This window comes from Haliotis asinina, chromosome 9 (assembly GCF_037392515.1).
Source record: "Haliotis asinina isolate JCU_RB_2024 chromosome 9, JCU_Hal_asi_v2, whole genome shotgun sequence".
In the NCBI taxonomy this organism is placed as follows: domain Eukaryota; kingdom Metazoa; phylum Mollusca; class Gastropoda; order Lepetellida; family Haliotidae; genus Haliotis; species Haliotis asinina.
In genome coordinates, this window is record NC_090288.1 from 26,458,079 (window position 1) to 26,479,171 (window position 21,093).

Sequence of the window (21,093 nt, forward strand, 5' to 3'; positions counted from 1 at the left end):
AAATACGTGGTAAAGCCCCTATTACACTGTTGGACATTAAGCATGTATTTCTGATTTCTGAAGTGGACTCTCAGACACAAAGTAAACCGTTATGTATGTCGATGTATTTATTGGATGTATTGACAACGGTAGATCATCTGTGTTCCTTTAGTGATGTACTGTATGTCACGTGTCTGATGTATTGATATCGGTTTGTGGATACTGTATAAAGTCCAGCTGGAGTGTGTATTTGTAGGTTTTGTGATTACAAGTTGAGCGAAAGTCACTTGCGATGCCATGTTGAGTGACTTTTATGAGCTCAGGTGCATGTGCATTTTGATCCAAGAAAAGGTTTGTGAACAACCGGTTTGAAGTGGACACGAATATGGGGATACAAGCAGGTGTGACGTAAATACCTGACAGCTGTCATACATATAGGAGCATTGAACCAATTGGCCATGTTTTGGTTAAAGCTGTCATATAAATCACCCATTACTAAAATTCCGGGTGGTAGGGCGGCCAAGTGATTAAAGCGTTCGCTTGTCACTCTAAAGACCTAGGTTCGATTTACCATATGGTTACAGTGTCCCCGCTTATATTGCTGGAATATTGCTATACTCACTCACTCATTTATGGAATTGTACATATACTGTTACCTGTGTCTATCTGTATACGAAAGTCTGCATGCTAACAAATATTCATATACTTTTTCTTACCTTTGCATGTACATATATGTACATATGCAGGTGACGTACACATGTTGTTAAAATGAGTCTGTACCTCCGAGTGGCCCGTTTGTAGTAATATATTCAGTTCAGCTCGGATTGGTTCGGGTCAGTTCTGTCCACTTCAGTTCAACTCGTCTCAGGGGACTCCTTTTGGCAGACGCTTTCCTTGTAAATTATCTCTTAAACATTGGGGTATAACTAACAGTCTGTTTCGACCTAAACATTACACACTACAACTTCTTCTCGATTTTTTTTTAATTTCAGCAAGTCAACACATTCAGTAGACTTTTTCTTCACGATGAAATGATAATAAAAACACATATTTTACTTCATAAATAATTCATCAAAACACTTGCAAAGTGTAAATATATGACTACGTGACCTAAATCTTGCCTGAACGTCAGTCGGCCATCACTGTCGGGCTAGTCGTCATGTTGAGAAGTGTTCACAAAGAAGAAGATTATAGGGAGCATTTAATTAGGATCGGAAAACTCAACAGCAAAGATGAATTTGAATAACAGGGGACTGGATGTCTCAAATAGTTGAGCTTAATGTTCTTCATCGGAGGACGAGTTACTGTAAATAATTCGGCGACGCTTTGCGCAGGATGCCGGTGACGCCTTCTCATCTCGGCTTGGAATTCCCACCTGTCAACATTCGATGTTTATGTTGAAGACCCCACCGAAAATTGGGTCTGAAAACATAGCCTACAACCTCGAACGAAGACGATTTCAAACCTATTGTGTTCAGATTCTGGGAAGTTCTTTTGACCCCTACATAAGAAACCACGGAGGCATGACAGTGACAATATGTTTGTGCTGGAGGACGTAAATGGATGCGGCTGACACTCACAGTGAGTTCAAGAGCGCCGCTTGTCTTTTGATATTGTGTGTTACTGTGTCCCGACAACTACACGCAGAAGGTATTCAATCTCTTGATTATATTCACAACTCTTCCAACCAGATGTCCGTCAATTTTGACGAAATCAATAACTTTTACGGGCGACGCCATATTTGTTTACACCCATGAGACACCTACCAGACATATTTTGTTTACTTATTTTTATAGATTGTCTTATTTCCGTTTTTATTACAGAAACTTGAGTTTTCATAGAATTGAAAATAATGCTACTAACCACACTTATTTAGAGAATAAGAAAAATCCCATAAACATGCCCAAGTTCAGGAATGATTCAGCTTGATATTCGTAGATGACTTGATCTGTGTCTGCATTCTTCGGGTTTCTTTAAACATTTAGGACATTTCCTGACTCAAAACTGTGTCGTCCAAGCCCTCTTTCATATCACTGATTGCATGGAAAGTCCGTGTCTGGGTGAATTTTACCGTTATTATCTGTTAAGATTTAAAAAACCCGGTTAAATGCGCACTAGTGTCATTTTTCGATTCTGGATTGAGAATCAGAAGTCATTTGGCGATTTTGATCCCATTTCCTGTAGTTTGTGGCAGTCACATTTCTGTATTTACGCTCGGTTCTCTTAACACATTGCTTGTATTTTTAGGCCTTAGTGTAAAGATCGAGCTTTCTTCATTCTTCTTCGTATGTCATTCTAGTTAATGTTTGCTCCCTTGTACTCTCTCCTCTGTGTTATGCATTCTGATTTAAACCACGACTTATCTTCAGTGCTAACGCGCTTATTTGTGTGTGTTGATCTAACTCCAAACGTGATGCATGCAGATGCCGTGATCACGTGCGCAATGCTGTTTGTCAGTGTTTTTAGGAATTCGGGAGTGTTACAGTTTATGCCCGTGGATACATTTTGCTGAATTATATCAAAGACAGGCTTGGTATCTATATTTTATTCCGAGAAACCGGCTTTTATCCGGCATGAATCTACAAGGTGTTTGCACCGAAGTGGAGTAATCGGTGTACATATGGATTAGAGTCACGGGTAATGTCGTTTGGAATGTTATTATTAACATCTTCCGTTGTGAATCCATGAAGTGTTTGTACCGAAGATGAATGACTGGACCAGGGGTGTATTCGCATGGATTTACAATTTCAGAGAAAATGTCGTTTGGAATGTCATTATTAAAAGTTTTCCATGTGAAATTACGAGGTGTTTGGACTGAAGAGGAGTAAGTGGTGTATTCACTTGGATTTGCAGAATACTTTTAGTGTAAACTTTAAAGGGCAAGAGAATACAGGGTTAAAGTCATCAACACTGGATTCTCGAAAAGATGTAAACAGGTCGGGGAAGTTATAACTTACGGAATCACCAACATCTTTTATCTTTACACGTCGTCCTGCCTGGGTTACATCCAACATGACCGTTACATATTGATGTCCTTACAAAGATTAACATCAAACAGTGTAGCCATAATGTACTTTCAAGTGCTGATGGGAGGACATCCCTGGCTCATTCCATTAAATGTTCCATTGTCTTCATTATGTATTTGAAAAATTGGATGATGATACATGACGCACGCATCCTATTAATACTAAATATCACTAAATAATGAATAAGATTAATCAAATTTCAGTTGAATGCTCTTGCACTAAAATATATGATAATGCCATTTTGCATACACGCTTGAACATGAGACATTTTCACAAGCTGTTAATATGTGAAACTGTATCGTCACATGTTTCAGTAAAAGTCAAAACAGACCTTTAATGCATGTTTTGGGATATCACTTAACATGTACCTATTTCTATTTGGGTGCTTATTAGAAATAACGTAGCATAAAACAAAACGTCTCTTCTTTCTTCTTCTAAACCTGCATGTTTTGCAAGATGATTCTGGTTCAGTTCATTCATTCATTTGAGGGAGTGGAGAGTGGTGTTTCAAACAATGATAAGAAACATACAAATGCCTAAAAGAATGTTTATTGATGTGCAGTTAAATTATTTTGCTTGTACTCAAAATGCTTGTAGTTAATTTACTTTCCTTCATGCGAACACATATTGTCATCTCATTTCACTCCTTCCGCAGGATTCATGATGAAAGAAATACTACAAACTATAAAACGATTTTGATAATTTGGACCATGCTCCAAAGTGAAATGCAACTTAATATTGTATCTGACGTTATAACACATGTGCACTTGATATTTTATGAAAAACATCGCCAGCAAAGGAAGGAATGGGTGTAAGATTCATCCACATTTGTCTAACAGTGATGATTTTCGTTGTGAAAACATGACTGTCAAGAGAGAGTTGTCTGTGTATTATTGGTTGGCATGTATCATGCTGAAAAAGACTCCACGGTATTCGCTGAAGGGTGTCAGTCTCTGGACCTCAATGGTGGAAGTTTCTCTACATTTGTAGGCGGAGTTGAAGACGTAGTTGACGCATTAGTCGGTACAATCCCAGCAGCAGTCGAAGGTGTGGTCCCCGGTGCAGATCTGGACAAAACAACTTGTTTCATTTTTAAAGTTAGGGACTTCAACCATGATACAGTCGTGCTACATTGATATTACTCTTTGTCACGGAAGGAGACAACCAGACCTTAGGAGCAGCCACTTTAGCCCAGGACCTACCAATCCTAGTGAAAAAGATTTCAAACAAAGGTGCTGTATACATTATCGGCAGCATATACCTAGTCTGCTATTCTAATTCTGTCTCAAAAAGGGACAAGTCCCTTGAAGCCACCCTACAGGTAAGGTGAGGTGGGTGAGGTGAGGTTTATATAGTGCTAGCGCGTTGAGATACCCATATGAATACCCCACTCAGCCACAATTCCAGTCCTCCTCTTAACCATTAACGCCGTGCACCACGAAGGGAACAAGTACCATATTTTAGCGCCTTTGGGTATGACGCGGCCGGGGATCCAACCCGCAACCTTCCACTCTAACCACAGTTTACAGTTAAGATACAGTTACAGATATTGTGTAGACTATTCATATTCCATGACATTTATCATAACTCATCAAAGTAGAGGAACTGTAGCTAAATGATTTCGTGCAAAGCATACACAATGCAAGTCGAGTCACTTGGGCACACATCTAGCCATTTGATGGGAAAATAACGTCGACCTTAACAGATTCATATTGAAAAATGTAAGTTTGGCTAGTGTCACATGTACGAATTGATAATTTACTGTAATTTTTATTTTTATTTTTCTCATATTGTGTTGTAACAAAGGTAAGATCTAATTTAGAGAGTTGCTATTTGCTTATAAGGATGTAATATGAACAGGTCTGTCGTGTTCGTGTTTTAGAATGTAAGGCTTCATGCCTTACATACGTATTTCTTACTCCTAAAGTCTGGACACCTCGACTGAAGCTACTATTATTTTTGCAAAGTTGTGTACGTTTCTCTCTTTGTCGGGATCTGCTAATCCAGAGTTGATGTCACACGCTGATTTCATTATCATTACTCTTGATCCTTACGTTGTGACCAGTGTACCAGCATCTGGTTATAGCAATAGTGGTATAGCAAGGACGTCACCACAAACCACACACATTACACCTCCATAATTATCACGTATGACAATGCGACATATTGTCCTTGTCTTTGGTGAAATCTTTATAACATCTTGAACTTGTACAATACCTTGAGTACGCTACTGGAATGTTCCCAGTTCCACGGGCACCGTCAGGCTGAGCTCTGGGATCTACCTGTTGGGTTGTGAAAGCAGGAAACGTTATGTTGCACTCGTTGAATGTGCATCTAACATGTGGATGTCTATAGTGTTTCAGTAAGTGGTATGGCAGTACTAGCAGTATCCCCAATGCATCTTTCGTATCAAAGAAGCATGAATTTCAGTACTTAAAGACACGTGAAGGTACCGGAGTAGAATAGGCCTTCACCAACCCATGCTTTCTACAAAAGGCGACTATGCTTGTAGTAAGAGGCGACTAACGGGATCGGGTGGTCAGGCTTGCTGACTTGGTTGACACATGTCATCGGTTCCCAATTGCGCAGATCGATGCTCATGATGTTGATCACTGGCTTATCTGATACAGACTCGATTATTTACAGACCGCCGCCATATGGCGGGAATATTGCTGAGTGCGGCGTAAAACTAAACTCACTCACTCACTGCATTACAAAAATGCTCTAAGAACATTTATTTCTCTTTGTAGATTGATAACAGAATCTGATACCCCTGATATATCATCTGCAAATAATACTGCTTGACGTAAGCCAGAGTAACAGGGGAAATATTCTTATTGTGTAACTAAACTCACTCACTCACTCCAATACTTAAAACGTTTCAGTGGTGAAATTAAAAGGACAAGAATGTTGAGCCGAAATTCTAAAGAAATGAAAATGTCACCACCCCATTATCTAAAAATGACCACTGATGATGTTTCTGTTACTCAAACCAAGTACCTCATTATGGCACATTCAACGTGGATAAATAAATGGCATAAACAACTTGAAGTAGAGAAGTGAAAAGGTAATAACAATTTTTCGTAAGCTACAAAATTCATTCACGTTATAGAAATACAATCTTAAACAAGATATATTAGATATAAACTTGTTGAAACTATATGTTAAATGGACAAACACTTGCGAAGTATACTTATTTACACTCAAGTAGAATTCATATGAATTTATGATCATCTAAACCATTCACGATTATAGAAAATCATATTGCTGGAATACAATTCTGATGAAGAGTGTCAAGTATACGTTTCCTGGAGGGCCAATATACTGCTGTATTCTTGTCTTTGAAGGGCATTTAGAAGTGAAATACATAAAAATGAAGATTTTTATGGATATCAACTTCTTTTTATGAGAACACAATATATATAAATCTCATATAAAGAAGTTTATATCCATAAAATTCTTCATTCTGCTGTATTCTTTCCTTTTTCCAAATCCACTAAAAATGAACACGTTGATATTAACAAGATTACCTTCCCAAGACCATTCATGTTGTAAGGATCTCTACTGGCCATTGTTCAGTTTCTTGAATCGTTTCACTTCCCCGGTGCCCCAAGTTCAAAGCAGCGCAATGCTTGAGGTGCTGTGGTACATCATATATATATGTGAACTTCAGTCCAAGTTTGTCTACGCAAGCACATTGCGACATCTTGGATGGACGTCTTCTATTGGTTTAAAGTAGTCACGTGGTGTCTACAGTACGTTTCTGTGTCATTTAAAAGAATTTCCAGAGCTAGGAGTCATTACAATGACAGAAACTGTAAGGACACTGGCATTCACTGCTCAGTTTCTGTATACAGTCTAGTCTATACCTCTTCTATAGAACTTTAAAGTAATATATAAACGTAAGCCAATGAAAGTATATCACGTACACAGAAATCCAATAACAATAGTCGCTATACCATAGTCTTCATCCATCATTTAAAGATATCCCTTCATTCTTTGTTGACATAGCAAAGGTAAAATCATGTTCAAAGGGTAAATATTTAGTAGCGTTCCTGAACATAGCTGTTATTTGAACAGCAGATTCGACACAGTCAGTGTAATGTTATTTCCGAGTTGTTGTTGTGATTGGGTTTTTATGACGCATCTGCTAATACTGTCTTGAGCTGTAATTTATCCACGTGAGTTTGTCACATTACATATCATGTGTCCAGTTCGTTACTGAGTACCACTGAGACAAATATGAAGCTACCATAAGGCCAAGAGAGCCTTTATGAGTTGACTGATTATTTCCACCGGTAAATGGATCTTCAAAGAGTGCCACAGTGAATTACCGTGCAGGGTGTTTGATTTCCAGCCAATGGTTTATTTCATTGTCAGAGAAGGAAGCGGAGCTGTAATTCATTTATGTAAACGTGAAGGGACACAACTAAGAGAAAAGAATTGGAGCGAAGATAACTTCTTGAGGGTAACAGTTCCCACACACTTTTGGACAGAAATACACATGTAAAGCCCTTGTAACACATATGTCAGTAAGAAATACTTGTGAAAGTCCCCTGTCGTGATATTGCTGGAATATTAAGCGACATAAAACAAAAATTCCTCACTCTGACTTATGTTAAGTTAATGATATGTGTAAATCAAGTCATACATGTCATCTGTGTTATAACATCCTTGTATAACATGAAGAGGAAGTAAATGCATCTTTCTAAAAAAATCCACCTCCGGCCTTTCTCTTACCAGTCATGTACTTGAAACCACTACCTCATAAAGTATCTCCCACCCACAGGCGAAGGAAACAATTTGTAATCAACACTTGTTCGTTTGCCCTCCCTTAGATGATGGACACGGCAGAAAGATGATAGAGAGACGGATAACTCCAGCAAAGAAGGTCATTTGTTCACAAGTTGTGTGTTGGTCAGCTCGTGATGTTCATAACTATGGCAAACTCGGGAAATTGTGGTCTCGATTTACGTTTTCGAGCTCGACTATGATTGACATAACTTTGTCCCGCTTGTAGTCCGTGTATGCGTAGTTTGTAGTTTCGATGTACGTAATCGCGCTTGGCTATGACAGAGATCCGGGCAACTGACTTCGACCAAAGGATATGACTCGTGTAACGGTGGTAACTGCATGACTCATGTGGAGCACAGGCCTTCGTTTCTTTGCGAGGATTCCAGATTAAAAAATATTGTTTTGAGATGACCCCCGCCCGGAAACGTTCCACAGTAAAATATATAATGACGAATGTCCTGGTATATCGTACAGTGAAGCATTTCGAGAGAAATTTCATCGCAATTTTGTATTACACCTGTTTACAAAATCTTTAATCCTCGCAAAGACACAAGGGTCCGTGGGTACAGGAAAATTTGTAAGTAGTTCATGATTATTATTTATAATGATGAACACTTTTATAGTGTCACGAAGCGTGTTAACTTTGGTAGATGTAAATGAGTTTGGAATAATTTCACTTTTGTCATGCCATGCACGAGGATTCGTGTATCATATTTTCGTTACATGTAGAGATAAACAGAATTGTTCAGCTGTGTTTAAAACATTGTTTCATATACTTTTTCCTATATCTTTGTACGTATGTACACATGCAGCTGACGTACACATGTTGTTACAGTGAGTCTGTACCTCCGAGTGGCCCGTTTGTAATAACATATTAACTTCAGCTCGGATCGGTTCAGGTCAGTTCGGGCCATCTCAGTTCAGCTTGTTTCAGGGGCCCGTTTTGCCAGACGCATATGTTCTAGATTATCTCTTTAACATAGGGGTATAACTTATAGTCTGTGTCATCCTAAACATTACACACTATAACTTCATCTCGATATTCTTAATTTCAGCAATTCAACATTTTTAGTAGATTTTCTCTTCAAAATAAAATAATCATAAATACACATATTTTGCTTCATAAATATACATAAATGTACATAGATTATAATTATCCCAAGACAGGGGCACCAACCAGGCCTGGGACAAGATCCCCTTGAATTTGACAGACAGACAGACAGACCATTTATTTCCTTATTTCCTAATTCCTTATCCATATAACACAGAGATTGCCAAACATGTTATCACGCTGGTGTTGTTACAGTTACCTTGTCACTGGACAAGACTGGAGAGCTCTCTGAGAAGAAGAAAAAACATGCTAAAAATGCTAAACTATCTAACGTATATACTGAAGATCTAATTGTTATTTGTTACATTTCTTATCCCAAAGACGTTGTATAGAAACCTTCCCAAATTTAATATTACATTTTTATCAGTACTTGACATAATTCTAACAAATTTGGCCATAGAGAGGTTGTTTCTCATACCATTATGAATTCTTTCAAAAGATTTTTTTTACGATGACAATATAAGCAAAATCTTTCACTAGCACTTTAATAACAATGCCTACCTGTTTCAATAGCTAACATAAAATTAGTTCACCTAAACTTACATATAGCATTTCTCAAATGTAGTGGAATGCCAGGTGAAAGATAAGACTCAATATGTAACATTGTCTTAAACTGAAAATAGATTTGACACTTGCTCGACTGTGTGGTAGCACAGTGCCATCCCTGGCTCAAGGAATCGAATAATCGTTATTCAAAGCTAAACATTGCCAATATCTTGACCTATCCACACAATTCCAAAACCAAACTGAAATATTATGTTTCTCACAAGAGAGGCCCAAGTAGTTCTACCCACATCGAAATTTTTAAGCATTAAGATATGGTAAGCGAGCATAATTTTACTGAGAACATTTTATTAATTTTAACATATAGTCATGCTGAAGTGATAGTCTACCACATTCACCAAGTGCCATAACATCACATGTGTTCTTCTGTAACCCTAATATTCTCTTGCAGAAGTAGTGTACCGTAGCTCCGTATGCAACAACTGGAACAATCATTTTATCAAACGTCTTGAAGGCATCAGTACAAGAGACAAAAGCATGCTTTCTTTGATAATTATGTGACACCAATGCCTTATATGCCTGCACTGCTAAACAGCTTTGTGCCTTTGACCATGAGAAGGTTCGTGTAAAAACACCCCCAAGATACCCGTAATTATGAACAACATTAATCTGACCTTTAAAGTACCATGTCTCATAACATTTTAGAGGTCCACCTCTTCGGAGTGACATCATGTTGGTTTTCTGTATGTAGATTTACCTTCATACCAGTTGCATCACGAAAATGTTCTAAGGACATTTATTTGTCTTTATAGATTGATAACAGAATCCTATACCCCTGATACATCATCCGCAAATAATACTGCTTGACGTAAGCCAGAGTAACAGTGGAAATATTCTGATTGTGTATTGTTTATGCGATGCAAGATTTAATGCTTTTATATACTATTAGTAATTGACAACATTGAAAGCTTTACCTTGAATGTAGTATCTTTGTAATCTATGCCACATTTCAATTCGCCAAACATTATCAAACGTACACAACATTTTTTTCTTTCGTTATTTAGAGAATAAGAAGAATCCCATAAACATGCCCAAGTTCAGAAATGATTCAACGTGATATTTTCAGATGACTGGATCTGTGCCTGCAGTCTTGGGGTTTCTTTAAACATCTTCCAGAAGTCATTTGGCGATTTTGATCCCATTTCCTGCAGTTTGTAGCTGTCACATTTCTGTATTTACGTTCGGTTCTCTTAACACATTGCTTGTATTTTTAAGCCTTAGTGTAAAGATCGAGCTTTCTTCATTCTTCTTCGTATATCATTCTAGTTAATTTTTCCTCCTTTGTACTCTCTCCTCTGTGTTATGCATTCTGATTTAAACCACGACTTATCTTCAGTGCTAACGCGCTTGTTCGTGTGTGTTGATGTAACTTCCAACGTGGTGCATGCAGACGCCGTGATCACGTGCGCAATACTGTTTGTCAGTGTTTTTAGGAACTCGGGAGTGTTACGGTTTATGCCCGTGGATACATTTTGCTCATTTATATGAAAGCTGAGCTTTGTGTCTTTATTTTATTCCGAGAAACCCGCTTTTATCCGGCATGAATCTACAAGGTGTTTGCACCGAAATGGAGTAACCGGTGTACCATATGGATTTATAGAGTCACGGGTAATGTCGTTTGGAATGTTATTATTAACATCTTCCATTGTGAATCTATGAAGTGTTTTCACCGAAGGGGAGTAACTGGTGTATTCGCAAGGATTTACAGTTTCAGAGAAAATGTCGTTGGAATGTCATTATTAAGGGTTTTCCATGTGAAATTACGAGGTGTTTGGACTGAAGACGAGTGGATGGATTTGCAGAACACTTTTAGTGTAAACTTTAAAGGGCAAGAGAATACAGGGTTACAGTCATCAACACTGGGTTCTCGAAAAGATGTAAACAGGTCGGGGAAGTTATAACTTACGGAATCACCAACACGTTTATCTTTACACGTCGTCCTGCCTGGGTTACATCTAACACGACCGTTACATATTGATGTCCTTACAAAGATTAACATCAAACAGTGTAGTCATAATGTACTTTCAAGTGCTTTGGGGAGGAAATCTCTGGTCCATTCCATTAATTGTTGCACTGTTATCTTCATTATTCATTTAAAAAGTGGGAAGACGATACCTAATGCGCACATCTTTTAGTACTAACAATCACCAAGTAATGAATAAGATTAATGAAATTTCAGTTGAATGCTCTTGCACTAAAATATATGATAATCCCATTTTGCATACACGCTTGAACATGAGACATTTTCACAAGCTGTTGATATGTGAAACTGTATCTTTTAGGATATCACGTAGCATGTACATATTTCTTTTTGGGGCTTACTAGAAATAATGCAACATAAAATAAAACTTGTCATCTTTTGACTGTCACGTATCTAAACCTGCATGTCTTGCAAGATGATTCTGGTTCAGTTCATCCAAGACGGGTCAAGTTCAGTTCATCCAAGACGGTTCCGGTTCAGTTCCCTTCATTTGAAGGGAGTGGAGAGTGGTGTTTTAGTGATAACAAACAAACAAATTGATATAAGACTGTTTATTGATGTACAATTAAATTATGATGTAACTGCATGTAGTTAATTTAGATCGAATTCCTGCATAGAGACATGCGAACACATATTGTTGTCTCTTTTCGCTTCCTGCTGCGCAGGATTCATGACATAAGAAATCTTACTATAAAACGATTTTGATATCTAGGACCACGCTCCAAATTGAAATGCAACTTAATATTGTATCTCACATTATAACATATGTGCACTTGGTATTTTATGAAAAACATCGCCAGCAAAGGAAAGGGTGTCACACTCATCCACATTTGTCTAAAAGTGATGATTTTCGTTGTGAAAATATGTCAAGAAAGTGTTCATGCTGAAAACGACTCCAGTGGACTCGCAGGAGGTTTTCAGTCTGTGGCTAAGGCAAATAGTGGACATCTTTCTATTTTTTAGGCGGAGCTGAAGACGTAGTTGACGCATTAGTCGGTACAATCCCAGCAGCAGTCGAAGGTGTGGTCCCCGGCGCAGACCTGAACAAAACAACTCGTTTCAGTTTCGTTTTAAACGTTCGGGGCTTCAAGCATGACAACGTTGAAAAATAACCTTCGTTAACTTTTCTAATAAAGTCAAGAATAAAATGAAAATTAACATTATTTCCCAAAGTATTACAGTCTTAAATTATTTACATTGTATATCGAGAAAACTGCAAATCATGTCCATCGGAGAGACGTTCAAAAGCGGTTGAATATGGCTTTCTTAGTCTTAACTGAAAGCCACATTCACTATACTTTTGGCAGCTAGAACAGTTGCATGATTATCCTAACCCCGGGCAAAACAGCGTAACGAAAAAACACACTGTTGTGTAACCAGTGCTGGCAGTTCATCGTTTAACACATATTGTATAGACTCTTCATATTCCATGACAGGAATCATTACTTGAAGTAGAGGAACGGTAGCTACATGATTTTGTACAAAGGATCCACAATGCAAGTCGAGTCACTCGGGCACATATCTAGCCATTTGATGGGAAAAATGTAAGTTTGACCAGTGTACCAGTATCTGATTATAGCAATCGTGGATCCGAAATCTAACCAGAACGTCACTGCAAACAACACACATTACACCTCCATAATTATCATGTATGACAATGCGACAGATTGTCCTTGTCTTTGGTGAAATCTTTATAACATCTTGAACTTGTATAATACCTTAAGTACGCTGCTGGAATGATCCCAGTTCCATGGGCACCGTCAGGCTGAGCTCTGGGATCTCCGTACGGTACCTGTTGGGTTGTGAAAGCAGGAAACGTCATGTTGCACTCGCTGAATGTGCATCTAACATGTGGATGTCTCTAGTGTTTCAGTAAACGGTATGGCAGTACTAGCAGTATCCCCAATGCATCTTTCGTATCAAAGAAGCATGAATTTCGGTACTTTAAGACACGTGAAGGTACCGGAGTAGAATAGGCCTTCACCAACCCATGCTTTCTACAAAAGGCGACTATGCTTGTAGTAAGAGGCGACTAGCGGGATCAGGTGGTCAGGCTTGCTGACTTGGTTGACACATGTCATCGGTTCCCAATTGCGCAGATTAATGCCCGTGTTGTTGGTCACTGGATTGTCTGATCCAGACTCGATTATTTACAGACCGCCGCCATATGGCTGGAACATTGCTGAGAGCGGCGTTGAACTAAACTCACTCACTCACTCACTCACTCCAATACATAAAATGTTTCAGTGGTGAAATTAAAAGGACAAGAATCTTCAGCCGAAATTCTAAAGAAATGAAAACGTCATTAACACCACCCCATTATTTAAATGTGACCACTGATAATGTTTCTGTTGCTCAAGCCTAGTACCTCATTATGGCACATTCCACACGGATAAATATATGGAATAAATAACTTGAAGTAGAGAAGGGAAAAGGTGACTACATTTTTTCGCAAGCTACAAAAATCATCCACGTTATACAATCTTAAACGAGATATATTAAAAATGGACAAACAAGGTATACTTATTTGCACTCAAGTGGAATTCATATGAATTTATTATCATCTACACCATACGCGTTTATAGAAAATCATATTGCTGGGATATAATTCTGATGAAGAGTGTCAAGTATACGTTTCCTGGAGGGCAAATATACTGCTGTATTCTTTCCTTTTTCCAAATCCACTAAAATGAACACGTTGATATTAACAAGATTACCTTCCCAAGAGCATTCATGTTGTAAGGATCTCTACTGGCCATTGTTCAATTTCTTGAATCGTTTCACTTCCCCGGTGCCCCAAGTCCAAAGCAGCGCAATGCTTGAGGTGCTGTGGTACATCATATATATATGTGAACTTCAGTCCAAGTTTCTCTACGCAAGCACATTGCGACATCTTGGATGGACGTCTTCTATTGGTTTAAAGTAGTCACGTGGTGTCTACAGTACGTTTCTGTGTCATTTAAAAGAATTTCCAGAGCTAGGAGTCATTACAATGACAGAAACTGTAAGGACACTGGCATTCACTGCCCAGTTTCTGTATACATTCTAGTCTATACCTCTTCTATAGAACTTTAAAGTAATATATAAACGTCAGCCAATAAACGTACATCACGTACACAGAAATCCAATAACAATAGTCGCTATAACATAACCTTCATCCATCATTTAAAGATATTTCTTCGTTTTGTGTTGACATAACAAAGGTAAAATCATGTTCAAAGGGTAAATATTTAGTAGCGTTCCTGAACATAGCTGTTATTTGAACAGCAGATTCGACACAGTCAGTGTAATGTTATTTCCAAGTTGTTGTCGTGATTGGGTTTTTATGATGCATCTGCTAATACTGTCTTGAACTGTAATTTATCCAGTTTGTCACAGTGCATATCATATGTCCAGTTCGTTACTGAGTACCACTGAGGCAAATATGAAGCTACCATAAGGCCAAGAGAGCCTTTATGAGTTGACTGATTATTTCCACCGGTAAGGGGATCTTCAAAAGAGCGCCACAGTGAATTACTGGGCGTGGTGTTTGATTTCCAGCCAATGGTTTATTTCATTGTCAGAGATGGAAGCGATGCTGAAATTCATTTATGCAAATGAGAAAGAGAGCGAAGATTACTTCTTGAGGGTAACTGTTCCCACACATTTTTGGACAGAAATACACATGTAAAACCCCTGTAACACATAGGGTAATAAGAAATACTTGTGAAAATCTCCTGTTGTGATATTGCTGGAATATTGATCAAAGCGGCATAAAGCAAAACCCTCTCACTCTAACATTTATTAAGTTAATGATATGTATAAATCTATCATCTGTTTCTGTTTATAATTTGGAAAGTAGCCGGAGAACATCCTAAACTTTGTATAACATGAAGTGGAAATAAATGCAGTGTTAAAATAAAATCAATCTCCGGCCTTTCTCTTACCAGTCATGTATGTGAACCCACTACCTCATAAAGTATCTCCCACCCAGAGGCGAAGGAAACAATTTGTAATCAACACTTGTTCGTTTGCCATCCCTTATATGATGAACATGACAGAGCCATGACAAAGAGATGGACAGCTCCAGCACAAAAGCTCATTTGTTCACAAGTTGTGTGTTGGTGAACTCGTGATGTTCATAACTATGGCAAACTCGGGAATTTGCAGTCTCGATGTACGTAATCGAGCTTGACTGATAGTTTGATCCGGGCAACTGAGGTCGACCAAAGGACATGGATTGTGGCAGTGTGGTGACTGACTCGCATGGAACACAATCCTTCGTGTCTTTGCGAGGATTTCAGATTACAAAATATTGTTTTGAAATGTCCATCCGACTAGAATTGCTTCACAGTAAAATATGTTAGGACAATTGTCATGATGTATTGTACCGTGAAGCATTTCGAGTGGAAGTTCATCTCAATTTTGTTTACATATTTAAAATTTCTTTAATCTTTGCAAAGTCACAAGAGCCTGTGGGTACAGAGGGCCAAGATAATTTATAAGTAGTTCATGATTGTTATTTATATTGATGAACACTTACATAGTGTCACAAAGTGTGCGTGCTAACTTTGGCACGTTTACATGGGTTTTGAACAATAACAGTTTCGACTTGTCACGCACGTGGATTCGTGTATCATATTTTCGTTATATTTAGAAATAAACTAAATTCATGTTAGCAAAGCCAAGATATTCATTTGCGATCCCAAATCGTACAGCTGTATTTAAGTAATTGTTTGTCTTATTGATACGGTTTGAATCGTGTCAAGTTCAATCCTACGCTGCGGCGTTTTGTAAAGTGTCCGGGGACAGTATAACAGAGCTCAAGTTAAAGGTTCGACTATGTTTTAACCTCTACCTATTTGTGGTCGGGATGTGCGTTTGACATGTGATGGATCTAAATATTTCGGGTTGTATTAACAGGGCCAGACCCCCGAAGGCGATCTTAACGACTGGAATGGTTTTAATGTTCACACTGTAGTTTGCGACGGCCGTGCTAACACAAAGCGCCTCTCACGCTTGTGATGCAGGGTTGAGTAGTATTTATGAGATCAACTGCATGTGTATTTTGATCTAACAAAAGGGTTAGTGAACAACGGGTTTGATGTGGATACGGTGTGTGTGTGTGTGTGTGTGTGTGTGTGTGTGTGTGTGTGTGTGTGTGTGTGTGTGTGTGTGTGTGTGTGTGTGAGTGTGTGTGTGTGTGTGTGTGTGTGTGTGTGTGTGTGTGAATGTTATTGTTTGTATCGGCTGAAAGGGTGTGTTTTAACAGATGCAGCCGAACGTAATTTAAGTTTGAATGCTAATGGAAGTTTACACGCTGGCAAAAATTTATATATATTTTTTTCTATATTGCTCCTTATGTATTTCGTATTATGTGCATGACACGTATTTCGGTCTTTGTCACTGTTCCTTTGCAACCCAATTTCGGTAAAAGGGGTAAAAACTATGCTGACCTTCGTTCACTGGACATGTATCATCTGCAATGATTTAGTGATGGAACACCAATGAAAAACTGATTTGTGTGTTACAAAACTTAGTGTAAACATATTTGATCTAAAACAAGCTTTACATGTAACTGAGGTGTGAGTACGTTTTTAAATCAACATCCACCGGTCCATGCTCTCGATAACGTGACGTTTAATGTCAAGGTAATGTCCTATTGCATAACTCAAAACAAATTCAAGGCTCTTGGCAAATAGGGCAATAAATCCATAACAGGCAAAGTAATCAGTTCAAAGCAGAAATATAAAAATGTTTATTGATCAGATAATTGACGTTAGCTTTACTATAATGCGACACAGTTTGCTAAGGTCAAGGTCTTTGTATAGAAACGTATTAATTCATATCAGGAGACGATGTCTTTTCAATTTGAAACGCGAAACATTCATAATAGGGTCGTCAGTCTCCTGAAGGAAAATATCAAAGAAATGCCATAGAACAGAATCACTGAGGCTATGTCACTGTGACATATTTCTGTCTGTCTGCACTGGGTAACAGTAGGTAGTATTGGGAGCTAGGGGAGTGCAGTACCTCCATCTCGAGTATGGACAATATGTATGGTATATACTAGTATTGGATTCGCCAACGTCATTTTCCCGTAAATGATGTACATTGTTTATGCGCTGCCAAGAGAGATCGCGGTAGGTCAGTGTTATTGTTTGACTTGAATCCTGCTGAAGAAGGCACCGCAAGACTCACAGAACGGCGTCAGACAGCAGTTGAGGCAGATGGTGTACACCTTCCTCATCATGATGCAGTTGATCTCACAAGCCTTAATCTGGGGTGTATACTGCCAAATGTGAGCACACGCAAGCATGGCATAACTCCAACCGTAGTAGAGACCGTACAGAGGTCCACAAAGGGTCATCAGCATATAGCAGCATTTGAAGGCGCAGTTAAAGCAGGTGTTGGTAAACTTCCAGCAACAATCAATGCTGTGGGCACCTTCGGGCTCAGCCAAGACATCCTCAAACTGGACCTGTCAAATGTAAACCAGTTTACATGCCTAGAAATAGGAACTCTTGAATAGTTCGAGGGTTGTGTTCCATGTTACAATGCAGATAACACTTTATTTATTTATAAGTATTTTTCTCCATGTCTCACAAAGGTGCGTATCAATATGTATAATGATTACCCACTGAAAATCAGAATGTGTTAGCACTGAAAGATACACAAACGAACCAAATTAGCCCCATCGCCACCTTCGCCAAGATACTCGTCATCCTTTCTCTGTTTATATGAACTGGACAACAGTTCACAAAATATGTCGAAAACCATGTCATGTCGAATGAGTGTGTCTGTTACATCATTCAAAGAATCATTCGAACTTGTGCATTATGATATTTAGTGACACGCTTCAAGTTGATTGCTGATGTTAAAAGACACAAATAGGATGCAAAGTATCAACATTTGAAACTTTATTTATTGAATATTAACAGTTACTCCTGCATAACGGGTAGTTCCGACAAATCAATTCCTGGAGGTGTTTGTTTAAACGTATAACGCTAAATCCTACCTTTAGATAGGTTACTCAGGAAACACATTAAAACAATTTAGACACCTACATTTGTGTACAAGTTAAAATACAATAATTTAGACGGGGAGCTTGACAAACTGGGGCATGCCAGTCCCTTTCAAACCCCTACCTGGGCACTAGGCACTGGGCATGCCCCGCGGTCATGCAGAGGTTCAGTTCTAACCTGGTATCAAAATAAGTAAACCAACAGTGGTATTTGGTATTTTTCAAAATATAACTATACTTTGGAAAGGAAACGTTGACTCAAAATTTCCTTAAGGGAAAGTCACCCAGTTTTTATTTCTGTGCTTTTAACTATTTTTATTGGAATATAGACATATATGTGAAAACGTAGTTCCTCTCTACCATGTGGCAGACTTCGGCACGTTACTCTAATAACAGCGGATATTTACTTCACTTCATTCCCCTTTAAACAGATGACAGATAATTCACATACCCTTACATACTCCTAACACCTTTAAATGTTTTGCCATGATAGTATTACCTTCAGATGGTCGTTGATGTTGTTAGGATCGCGGTTTTCCAAGTCAAGTTCTGCCATCCTTCAAAAGGAAACAATCAGCTCTGCCACAAAGGTAAAGTGTGGTCAGTTGTGTTAAAACATAGTTTATGTACATGTGTACATGACGACAGGTTCGTTTACATAACTACCTTGACACAATGTCAACATTGCTGAAGGTATAGTGATGTTTCTTATTGGCCAATAGTCACGTGGTGTTCTTCATCAAATATGAACAAAAGGTACATTTTTTGCTGTGCCTGTAACAGAGGACACTGGTAATTTGAGCTCCATGCATAAAGACATTCCCCTCCCCTCGTTTAAGTGCTGACCACTCTTGCGTGAGCCATTGTGTTTTCAACTTTTTAACTTTATTTTACCACCATGTGTGGCCCAGCCATCTAACTATTGTGCACAGTTACACCCCATAGGCATATCAGAAACCTAAACAAGTAGGCTTGAGTCCTGGTATGAGCGTGTTCGTTTGGTTACACCAAAGTTGTAAACGTCTAAGAAATTTATCACGGGGTCTTTGTGCCAACACTAGCTGAAACGATCGATGTAATTGATCTTTTGTATAAAGAAACACGGGGAAATGTCCACTCGTTTATTTCAATCTTACACCTGGCACTCACGAATAGGACGTAAATACATTCAGGGAACAGTCAGCAATATGGCACAATACATATGTATTTTTCGGCTCGTGCTAGTGCCTTTCAAAACGTGTCACAGTATCGAGTGTTCATGAAAATAATCAATTTTCAGCGCCATTGAACACCACAAACTGGACGCCATGCAAATCTATTATTTTTTGCAGATAAAGAGGAAAAAACAACAAAAAAACATGACTTCTGAAATAACAATAGTCCATTCATCATGCGCATTTTTCCATGCGCACTGCAGGCTGCAAGCGTCCAAACAATCTGATTATTAAATAACTCCCAACTTCAACTGATTTATGACCTGAGCTCTTGACAACTGGCACTAGTATTATATTGATTTCCGGACACATCATCTGGATATTTACTATTATAGCTTCAAAAAACAGAAAGTATATCACTTAACAACTATCTATGACTTAACTGTCCATCCGTCCCTGCAGCTGACAGTATCAAACCTTGTCTGTTTTCTGCTGGTCAAAGTAAATTACCATACTGATTGAGATTTGGATTTAATAAGACAAGACAATGTTTGGTCTCGATACGTATTCAGGGTCAACAACATGTAGCAGCATTTGAAGGCACAGTTGCTTGAAGGCAAGCATTTGTTGGTGCACTTCCAACAACAGTCAATGCTGTGCGCACCTTCGGGCTCAGCCAAGACATCCTCAAACTGGACCTACAGAGTGGAAACGTTAGATTTTCTGATATATGGGAACTCCGCATTACATGTGAACAGCACTTCTGATCCTCTTGAAAATATACTGGCAATATATTTTAGTCAGAAAATACCAGTATGAATACAAGTGATATGTGAAAGCGTAGTTGATGCAAGTGTAGGTGCACTTCCAGCAACAGTCAATGCTGTGGGCACCTCCGGACTCAGCCCACTGTTAATTTCAAATTACATGTGGTCAATGATTGAAGTTGTGCATTACGTATTGTCATCAGCAGACAGACAGGCAGACATATAATTGTCAATAAAGCAAACAATGATTTTTTTTTTATCTGTGAGAGAGTCTGCTTATCACAGTCTATGCAACGAGTAGATTATTTACTTGTTTGTATATACAACCACGATTAGGCTATTGCTCACGAGGGAGGCATACTGTTTCAAGGTCTGCTAACCTATTTACTGCGCGTGCGTTATGAGCGCAGCGCAGCGTAGCTGTTGAAACCATTTTTCCCAGCGCTGGGGGAAAGTTAGTTTTTTTATCGCAGTTTTTTTCAACTTTTTATAGGTTGAATTGGCGTTTTTGATGATACCCAAAGGTATCAGAATCTGCAAAGTTGTGTTTTACGTTGCATATGACCTTTAAGTCAGTTTAAAAAAATTGAATTTCAACAGACTTAGACATAAGTCTTGTTATTTCGTCTGCCATGATATCGATTTGATGCTGTTCGCATATCGTTTGAACTGTACGGAACTTTTTTCCGATGGTACTTTTCTGTCTCTCTGTAA

At 38.5% G+C, this 21,093-nt stretch overlaps 1 protein-coding gene across 1 annotated transcript; it reads right to left on the reverse strand.

Annotated features, from left to right (window-relative positions):
• Window positions 1-17,177: 17,177 nt before the first annotated feature.
• LOC137296181 (caveolin-3-like) lies at window positions 17,178-19,036 on the reverse strand. Its single transcript, XM_067827893.1, has 2 exons — window positions 18,958-19,036; window positions 17,178-17,915 (listed from the first exon to the last, which is right to left on the reverse strand). The coding sequence occupies exons 1-2, from the start codon at window positions 19,012-19,014 to the stop codon at window positions 17,589-17,591; spliced, it is 384 nt and encodes a 127-aa protein (XP_067683994.1). The 5' UTR covers window positions 19,015-19,036; the 3' UTR covers window positions 17,178-17,588.
• Between the last annotated feature and the right edge of the window lie 2,057 nt (window positions 19,037-21,093).